Genomic DNA, 10,157 nt, shown 5'->3' with positions numbered 1-10,157 from the left:
CTGCAGAATAAAAGGAATAGCTCAATATTTAGTGGAGATGAATTAACGTGTTATTCACCATGACAGAGCTCTGTGCATATGTTTGAGGTCAACAATACTATTCTTAAAGACCATATGCCATGGAGGAACTGGTAAAAAGAATATCAAGGGATGAAAACAAAAAGAGAGTAACAAATAAGAAGTATTTTCAATGATATGTGCTACACTTTTTAAATAAATATTTTAATTCTATTATTGGCATTTACAAGTAGAAAGCATACAGTATGTTACAAATTTATCAAAAGGTGAAAAATATGGATGTTACATAAGTAACAAATGTAAAAAAAAAGTATTTTTCTTACCTTCCCTGAAAGTAAGAAAACTATTCAGCATAGGAAAATATTGATATCAAAAACACAGTTTAGGTAAAAAAAAAAGTCTTTACACAGTACAATAGGATCTTCAGTTCTGCAGGAACACATGAAGGGTTCTGTGAATTTCTATTTAGCCTATACATTTTAGGGGATTCAGAACAAACAATAAGCTATTGTAAGTCAGTCTACCAGGAGTTTTCTCTCATATCAGCTCCACAATGCTAGAGTGCAGTAAGTTTTATACAATAAATAATTCTTCAAAAGTTTCTGTCTCAGAAAATTATGTAATGCAGAAAATGCCCCTCCAAGGTCACGTGGGCTAGGCAGTGCTTTGATAATAATTATATCACTGATTATGACATCTAAGCACTTTACAGATGTTAGCTAATGAATCCTCACAATACCCCTGTGAGGAAGGCAAGTAAGTATTATTATCATCATGCCCCCATTGTACAGATGGGACAGCTGAAACTTTGACAGACTGAATGACTGACCCGTGGCTGAGCTGAGATTAGAATGCAGGAGCTCCTAGTATCTAGTCTGGTTGCAATCCATTAGAACATGCTGCCTCTGTAGACTATACTATCTGTTTGATCTGACAACTTCCAATAATTTCATGCCAGGGAAAAGCACTGGGAGGAGTGCAGAGGTGGGGGATAAGCATCCAAAAATATTTCATAGTGATTCAGAAGCTCTCACACAACTTTGTCAATGAAAAAAAATCCTAAAGTGCTGGACAGGTTGAGCCGCTTCTAGCACCTCTTGTATGGATGAAACTTACGGCACTTTTGCCAGCAATTACTCAAACTTATTTCTTCCTTAAAGTTTACACATAGAGGAATTGCAGGATATGGTAAATACATTTTCTGAGAGACTCTAATAGTGTAATTCCTTCATTCACCCTCCTTCTTCCATGTGTCTCTCAAGGGAAATAAAATCCTCAATACTCTTGCATTGCAAAACAAGTTATTAAGTTGTAGACAATACACACACTCCCACAATAAAAACATCTGAGCTTATTTTCAGATCAAAGCATTATTAATTTAAAAATCACAAACCAAACAATGGTAAATAGGAAACCCTTTTCAAATGCTGCATGCTGAATGTCTTGTTTTTAAAATACAATGCATGCAGGAGAAATAAATTCACCCAAGCATAATTAAATTAAAAATGTTTTAAGTCTGTTTCAGCAGCATAATGGTTATTATTTTTAAAAGTCTCCTCCAACCACACTGGCCTGGGCTTAAAATGCTGACTTTCACTTATCTACAACCATACAATGGTTTCACTGTTCCATGATTTTGCATTTTGACAATGCCAGTATATGAGGTCTATACATATTGTTCTGCTTCCCCATCTTTGGAAACGGGCTTTGTTGTACCACCTTTGCTTTCTTCATTTGTGTTTGCTGCTGCTTTTTCTGGGAGTGATGCTAAATCTTTAAAAACATCTACATAATGTCCAAAGCCTGGACCCCAGTTCAAAAGGTTGTCCCAGTTGAAATTTCCAGTTTGCTGTCCAAGCTTTATGGGCAATGTGTTCTCAGCAATATTAGATGTTGTTGCTTGTGCACCCACAGGCCCACCCTCAGCTCTCCGGCCAGGGTACCTCCTAGGCTTCAGCCTAGCACCATAATTGTCTTCATCATCTGCATCTGACTCATTGACTTGAGATAATTTGGGCATTCTGGATGTGTACACCATAGGCTTGTCTCTATCATACTCCATTTCTGAGCAAGTGAAAGACTCATGGGAGTCACTATCAGATGATGATTCTGGAGCTGGAATACCATCAGCTGGATTCCTTGTTCTTGACAGTGGCCTTCTGCAGTCCTCCTCTGAAGAAGACCTTCCGTGATCAGCACTACAGATGCTTGGATTTCTAGGGCGAGGAGTGTTAAGTCTCTCCACCTCTTCAATAGAGAGTCCTACAGGAGGAGCAGTCTCCAGAGGAATCTGTCCTATTGGTTGCTTTAGGCGACTTCCTGGTCTGGAACCATGAGTTGCCATGGTCTGGGGACTCTTACTTCTTCTCCCTAGTCTAGTGGCATAGTTAAAAATGCCAGGCTGGCAGACATCATTGTGCATCTCCAAAGGACTCCCTTCTCTTATTGACAGATGAAGTTCCCTTGCTGGACTGTTTCTGTAGAAAGCTGATGACTTGGAGAATGGAGCGGGGCTGTGACGAGACAAAGGGTTGGGAGTAGGGCATGCAGAGTGGCTTAAGGAAGTTGTCCTTAGTCCCTGACTGTATGAAGGTTGATAAGTCAAGCTGCTTGCTCCCAGTGGCATTGGGGACTGCCTGGCAAAGCCTAGTGGGCTATGCCTCTGGATAGAGAATTTGGGCGTGTGACTCCGGAACTGCTTGTAGTGCTGAATGATGTCTGCGTCTGAAGGAGCAATGCTGCTTGCATTTTCAATGTCATAGTGCTCTATCTCAGGTTCAGGGGAAGCCAGAGGGGCACTGGGTATAGTCTCTGTATTATGGGGTATGTCTGTCTCATCATAGATGAGATAAGGGTTTTCTCTTTCAATTATATCAGGTTTAGGGTTCCCTTCAGGCTGCTTCCTGACAGTCATGTCATCGCCATAGGGCGGAATGTTGTCAGGATCATCAAATGCAACATTCTCACTCCCTTTTTTCTTCTTTTCCTTTGTTTTCCTCTCCTCCTTTGGCACTTTTGTCTTTTTTCTCCTGCACTGATTACAAAGGATCAGGCTAAGTACAAGCAGGGCAAGAACTGTAGCACAACTGCCAACAATAGCAGGAACAGCCCAGAGTGGCAGAGAGAGCTCGGCTTGGTGAGGGTGAGGGATGCAAATGTGTCCTCCATTGATTCCACCCTTGCACACATGTCCCTGGGCACACAGGATACCAAGACAAGCCACTACCGTCTCACATGTTCTTCCTGTGTATGATTCAGGACAGCTGCAGGTAAATCCAGAATGCGCACCAGGTTCACAGCTGCCACCATTCTGGCAAGGGTTGGAGGCACAGGCTCCTGGAGGGACACATTTATATGCATACCACTGGTGAATGCACATTAATTCACCCCAGCAGGGACTGCTGGCACAAATGTTGGGACCTCGGCAGCCAATCTTCACAAAGGGGTCCGTTTTGGATATGGTAGCAATGCTGTGCTTTCCACTGAAAGGAAGGCTTTCTCCACGGTACTTCACATAGGCAAAACAGCCATCAAAACCTAGGGAGAAAGAACAACAGTCACTTTGGCACCTCAAGATAGAGAGTCTATGCAGTCAAAACAAAATACCAATGTTCAGTGTCAAAAAGGAATCTCGCAGAATAGTCACAATATGCAAGGTGATTTGTATGATTTGTAGAAAAGTGCCAAGAAAGATCTACATTATTAATAATACAGTGCATACTCAACCCTTACAATGCAACTGTTCCTGTAGTTTTGTAAAGGACCAACATTAAAAGCAGCATTTTGGATAACCCAAGAATAAAATAATCTCTATTTACTGAAGTAGCTTTAATCAATATGCAGCGTCTCCTGCAAGTGTAAATTAGTAGGCCAAGTTATGCTCTTAATTACACTCATGAAACCTTACTGATTTCAGTGCCATTGCAGGGGTGTGACCGAGGGCATAATGTGTCCCAATAATTTCAGCTTTAAAAATATTTTGTGTTTCTTTAGGTGAACAGATAATTATCTCAGGGCATGGCTATACTTGCAGATGTAGAACGCTTTGAGTTAAATCAGCCTTTGTAGAGCGCAGTAGGGAAAACGCTACAATCTGTCCACTCTGACAGCTGAAAGCGCACTGGTGTGACCACATTAGCAGCTCTTGCAACGGCCACAGAGAGCAGTGCATTGTGGTAACTATCCCAGCATGCAAGTGGCTGCAACATGCTTTTCAAATGGTGGGGTTGGGTGGAGTGTGACAGAGAGTGTGTTGTGTGTATGTGGAAGGAGAGAGAGTGGGTTTTGGGGGGGCTGAGAGCATGTCAGCATGCTGTCTTTTAAGTTCAGACAGCAACAGACTCCCCTTCCCCACCCACCCCACCTCTCTCTCTCTCAGACACAGCATTCCACAGTAATAGTTGCTTTGTCTCGGGACAGATAAGCATGCCGGCTGTCAGAAACGGAGCTTTCAAAGGGCATATCCACATTCCTGCAGTGATTACAAAACAATGGCAAGAGTGGCCACTTGATTTAAGGTGATTATGGACGTTTCCAGAGGGTGATCAGAGCACAGTAATGCAACATCTTGTCCAGACTGGCGCTCCAGCGGGGGCGCTCCAGCAAACGTTATTCCACTTGCTGAGGTGGAGTACCAGCAGCTCTGTAGCCATGGAGTCAGAGCGCTCTATGTGCCTTGCCAGCACGGACGGGTAGTGAGCTAGGGCGCCCGAGGCTCCTTTATTGCACTGTAACTCGCAAGTGTAGCCAAGCCCGCAGTTACACTAAGGCCTTGTCTACTCTTGTGAGTTACAGCACATTAAAGCAGCCCCGGGCGCACTAGCTCACTCCCCATCCACACTGGCAAGGCACGTAGAGCACTCTGACTCCGCAGCTAGAGCGCTCCTGGTACTCCACCTCGGCGAGAGGAATAACGTTTGCTGCTCTTTGGCTACAACGCCCAGGCGTCAGTGTGGACGAGGTGTTGCAGCTGCAAGTGCCGCAAATGTGGCCACGCCAGTGCGCAAGCAGCTGTCAGTGTGGACAGACTGCAGCGCTTTCCCTACTGCGCTCTCCGAAGGCAGGTTTAACTCACAGCGCTCTACATCTGCAAGTGTAGCTATGCCCTAATATAAATCTGGAGTAATTCACTGAATTCACTGGAGTTACTGCAGCTTTGCATCAGTATAATTGACATAAGAATTGGGTCCAGTGCCTTCTCAGGTTTAGTCTCAAATTTTAAGAACTTACTTTCTGTTGGTAGTTATTTGCCTGCAGTATTTAATGAGTCATTTGCTCATAAACTTTTTGATAAAATCTCACTATCACTGCAAATGGAGCAAGCATGGAAACCTGCTTTGAGAAAGTGATAAGGAGCAAGAGCAAGGTTAAATAAAGAAGGATCATTCTAAAGAACTTCTAGCACAACATTTACTAGACACTGTTAATGGTATTTTTTAAAAATAAATATTTTTCGCATACTGTGTGCAGAAAGGGATGGAAGATAATGACAAGCAAGCAGTTAAATAATTTATCTGAACATTATTCTCTTTGAATAGAGACTTAATAAATGATTTCAAAACATCTTGCAAAAGGCTTTTTTTAAAGTCTGCTAAATAAGGGGTTTAAGAGAGCTTAAGGTTTTATTAATCAAAACCCTAGGTTTACAAAAACATGCTTAGGTCAAAATTTTCAAACCTGCATCCCAGGTGTAGGTATCTCGTGCTGAAATAAATGGCCCTTTTTTTTTTTTTTCAGAAGCAAAGAAAAACACTGATCATCCCACAGTCCCCAGTGCCTTCAGTATGTCTGAAAAATCAGGCCAGTTTTATCTAGGTGCCTAAATATGGAGGTGGAGGCACCCAAGTTTGAATATTTGAATTCAGTTTTTAAGAGTTTTTAAATGTAAAATAAACATACATTGTATAGCACATGACCCATTTTCGGCTTGGGAATCATCTGCCGCAAGCTTTTTAGCTTGGAAATAAAGCTCATACCAAGAGGAAAAAAAGATTCAGATTAAAAAAAGGCATTTGCAAACATACACATTTCTGTCATCTGGTGACAAGATTAGATGTGAGCTTTGAAGTACAAATGAATATTTTTGTGACTGTAGCCTGAGTCTCTAAACTGTGGTGTGACCCATCAAGATGCTGTTTAAGGGTTATATTTTCAGATCTTTATTCTAATTTTGCTTTCTATGGAAACAGAATTATTATGCTAAAGTACTGAGTAATCAGTGGGCGGCTGAATTTTGGGGAAGCATACATTTTCTACACATATAACTTCTATGTTAACCACCTCTTTAACGAATGGGGTCTGTAATCTGATAATGGATTTGGTGATGTGATTGGGGCTCCTATGTCAAATGACTTTACATGGAAACCATCCATAATCTTGCCAGGAATGCATATATGCTAAAATACTGGACTGAAATCAAATTTATAAATTCACTCCCTGGTAAAAAATATGCATGAGCATAGTTCAGACAATCAGTATTTAAAGTCCCCAAAAGGAATTTCAGCATGTGTTCACTCTACAGCCTTAATTTATAACAGAGGTTATTCCTAAAGCCACACATCTTCATGTCATCCATGATCTCAAATCTTCTTTTCCCTCTGACTTTTCCCTTATCTCTAAATCTGCCTATCACCCTTACCTTGACCCTGGCTTTGCTGAAGTCCTTATTCATGGCTTAACAAATTCCTGGATGTCTAATACAATTCATTTTTCTGTAGTTTTTCTAATGTCCCACTCTTTAGACTGTAAATGTGCTATAGCCAGAGTCCTCACCTCTATTGCTTTAGGAAGCAGTATGTTCATGGCTTCATGTCTCTGAAACTAACATGGTTTGGGTCTAACACCATCTCTTAACTGTGACCCAGGTTTTCAGAATTGTGAAAGCAGATAGGGCTAAATTATCTCTGGTTGTTGTGTCTTCAAGGAAGCAAATCCCCCCAAAAGCAGAGTAGTGGGGAGCAAGTGGCACTCTTCCTCTGTGCACATAGGAGTTCAGTGAGGGATTGTGCTTCCCTGAGACACAGTCCTTTCCAGCAGATCCTTGGGGCAGTGAAGCTTTGCATTGAACTTTACTCCATGCTATGGCTATTTGAGACAACCAAATCCATAATTTACACTCCCAATTACTGTGAATGCACACACAGTTGTTTTAATACACACCGATTATGTGCGTGCACAAGTCTGAAAATTTGGCTCTGAATATCCAGCTATATACTTATTCTACAGCTCCAATATTAGCTTCCTCTTGGTCTCCTCCCTGAAGCTTTCAGTAGTTAGAGAGTGATGGGAGGATACTTCTTTCACTAGTATCTATCTGGAACTCTCTCCTCAACTCTAAGTCACTGAGGGTATGTCTACACTGGCACTTCATCGGCAAAACTTTTGTCGTTCAGGGGTGTTAAAAAAACACTTCCCCAAACAACTAAAGTTTTACCAATGAAAAGCACTGGTGTGAACAGCTCATTGTCGGCACGAGCACTCTCCTGCTGACAAAGCTGCTGCCGCTCGTGGGGAGTGGAATTTTTTTGTCGGCAGGAGACCTCTCTCTTGCCGACAAATAGCAGTCACGCTATTTGCTGTATAGTGCAGCCATAGCCTGAGTCACAGCAAAACTTTATATCTCACTTTAAAACCTTCCTTTTCTCCTTAGGATTGATTGTCACTAGAATCCATCATTGTGATGGCTTGTTTGCAGGAAGCTATTCAAAACTAACTGCATCTTATAGAATATAATAAAAATGCTTGAGAAAGAAATAAAAAAATATGTGTGCCAATCGAACGATGAAATATAGCAGTTTTAAATTACAAACAATAAAAGAGGAGTAAACATTTCATTCATTACTGATGTATGAGAAAGTTTCAACAAGTCTAAATATTATGGTTGGAGGTGATAGATTGCAAGTATTTATACTAACATCGCTATAAATTGTGAAGGACTCTTTAAAGATGCCTAGCATAGAGATAAATGGTATTAATATTGACTCTGCTATGAAATGGCAGATTTAGTCAAGGCACACTGGATGGCAGGACTGACTTTAGATTTCAAAGGATACTATTTTAAAGACTGAACACACTCTGATGTCAGAAATGAGAGAGTAGCTATTTTCAATGTCAAATATGTTGTGATCAGAGATGCGAGTCTCTATTGTATTGTCTCTATTGTATTAAGGATACTGCCAAGTTTTACACATATACTCTTCCTATGCCATGGCAGTGATAGGTTTCTTTTGTGAAAGAGCTGTGTTTTCTTTCATTATTGCTCTAATATTCATTTTCGCCTATTTTTATATTTCTGAATAAAGGGGAAAATGAGGATTTAGGTTCAGGTTGGGAACCAAGTAAAATAGAGGATTTGCTTGCTTCATTCCTGGTGGTCTCTTTCTACTAGACATATGATCTGCAGCAATTGTGATTTTGTCAGGTATACTTGGGTTTGAGTGCATTATTGGATTTACAATATTGGATTTATAATATTAGACTGCCCCCATGTATGTTTTTGTCTGCCTCTCCTAGTACTTCAGATATTTTCAAACATCTGAGTTCACACAGAGTTTTATATCTCCCCTTTGTAAATCTTTGGTAAGTCATACACAGTGTAATCCAATATTAAAAAAATATGAAAAAGATTTTGGACTGTGCATTCCTAATGCAAGCCAGACTCTCATAATTCATTTATTTCTCCATCAGTCAATGTGTTAGGAGTTACTGTCCTCATTTTATTTTATTCCTGCTTTGCTACAAATGTCTCTATTTTTTAATGCATAGACTGTAGTTTGGGCATAAAATACATATGTAAAAAAGGACAGGGTCAGATATGGCATGCATGCAATTTCACATCACATCTTGCATCAACTCACCATGAGTGGAAGTCATTGTTTATATTGGATATTGTCAAAAATGTGAAGTGTTAACTTTCAACCGTCAAATTACTTTATTTGGTGATAATCCTTTGAGTTAGTCAGGTTTTCAATATGAAGATTGATTTTTAAACATATGTCTGCTCTGCCTAACATAGCTCACAGTCTGCAGTTAAAAATCATGTCTATCTTTTCTTATCATAAGCAGAATATCAGCTAAAAAGTTGACTAGTTTTGTTTTCAGAGTCTTATATTGAGACTTTAACTCTCTAAGGGAACTGATCTATTCTAAGCAGTTTTACATTATTCAGTGGGTGTTTCTTATTGCACTTAGTTTCTGTTTCTCAGATGAAGAAAGAGGAGGATTTATTTCTGACAGCAGTATAAGGCAGAAGGAAGTTGGAATTGCAGAAATCATTGTAATCACATTAATGACAGGCCAAATACTGCAGTTCTTACCAAACCTCTACTCAAGCAAAATTCTCATTTACCTGGGTAAAACATTTGCCTGGATTTGTAACATTTGGGCTAAAGTAAGACTATTTAAACTGATATTAGGAAAATAATATGATTTATTCACTGCCTCAGATTAAAGAGACACAAAGAGAAATATGGCAATGACATATACTGTCAAACAGTATTCTGCATTTTTGATCCTTCAAAAACTAAACACATTCCTTTGAAAAATAAAACAAATTAAAAAATACAACAATAAAAGGACAAATCTTGCAGTCCTACTCAAGAGAAACTGTCATCGATTTGAAATGGAAGTTTTCCTGATTCAGGGTCTGTAGGATTTGGCCTAGTAATAATCCCTACAATATTTTTAAAAAATATTTAGTAAATGGGACCCCCTACTTGAGGTTCCAGGTGTAAATTGACCAGTGTTTCATATCTACATCATTCACTCATGTCAGGATGATGTTTTTAAAAGATATATACATATGTGTATGTGTACGAGCATTCTCTTTTTTACCTGTCTCTGTGCTTCTGGGAGTGTGGCTTGGTGGGATTCCTCCCAAAGAAACTGTAAGAACATTAAGTCCTCCAAAGTCTTGTGTGACATGGAGAATCTCTCTGCTGTAGGTCTTGTCAATGGATAGAACAGTGGCAGATCCATTCTTTTCAATAAGGAGGGAATGCCACTGACCATCTGCAGTGTAAACTTCAGGAATATTCCTCTCCACTTTCCCAGCAACTCCAGCATCAGATGTGTAATGCACCTTGCCACTCTTTATCTATAAAGACATTGGAAAAAAGCAAATGATATATTATTAAAATTAC

The 10,157-nt window shown here is 40.0% G+C and overlaps 1 protein-coding gene across 1 annotated transcript in view; it reads right to left on the bottom strand.

Moving 5' to 3' along the window:
- Positions 1–213: 213 nt before the first annotated feature.
- The window catches only part of FAT4 (FAT atypical cadherin 4), a 237,847-nt gene continuing 227,903 nt past the window's right edge, over positions 214–10,157 (bottom strand). Inside the window, exons 16-17 of the mRNA XM_054030110.1 lie at positions 9,850–10,111; positions 214–3,555 (exon numbers count right to left, since the gene is read on the bottom strand). Of these exons, the coding sequence (XP_053886085.1) occupies positions 1,685–3,555; positions 9,850–10,111 (2,133 nt within the window). The 3' untranslated portion in view covers positions 214–1,684. The remainder of the gene's footprint in view (positions 3,556–9,849; positions 10,112–10,157) is intronic.

The sequence above is a fragment of the Malaclemys terrapin genome, chromosome 5, assembly GCF_027887155.1.
Source record: "Malaclemys terrapin pileata isolate rMalTer1 chromosome 5, rMalTer1.hap1, whole genome shotgun sequence".
NCBI lineage: Eukaryota > Metazoa > Chordata > Testudines > Emydidae > Malaclemys > Malaclemys terrapin.
Note: the sequence above shows the minus strand (reverse complement) of the source record. Positions and strands in the feature narration are given on the sequence as shown.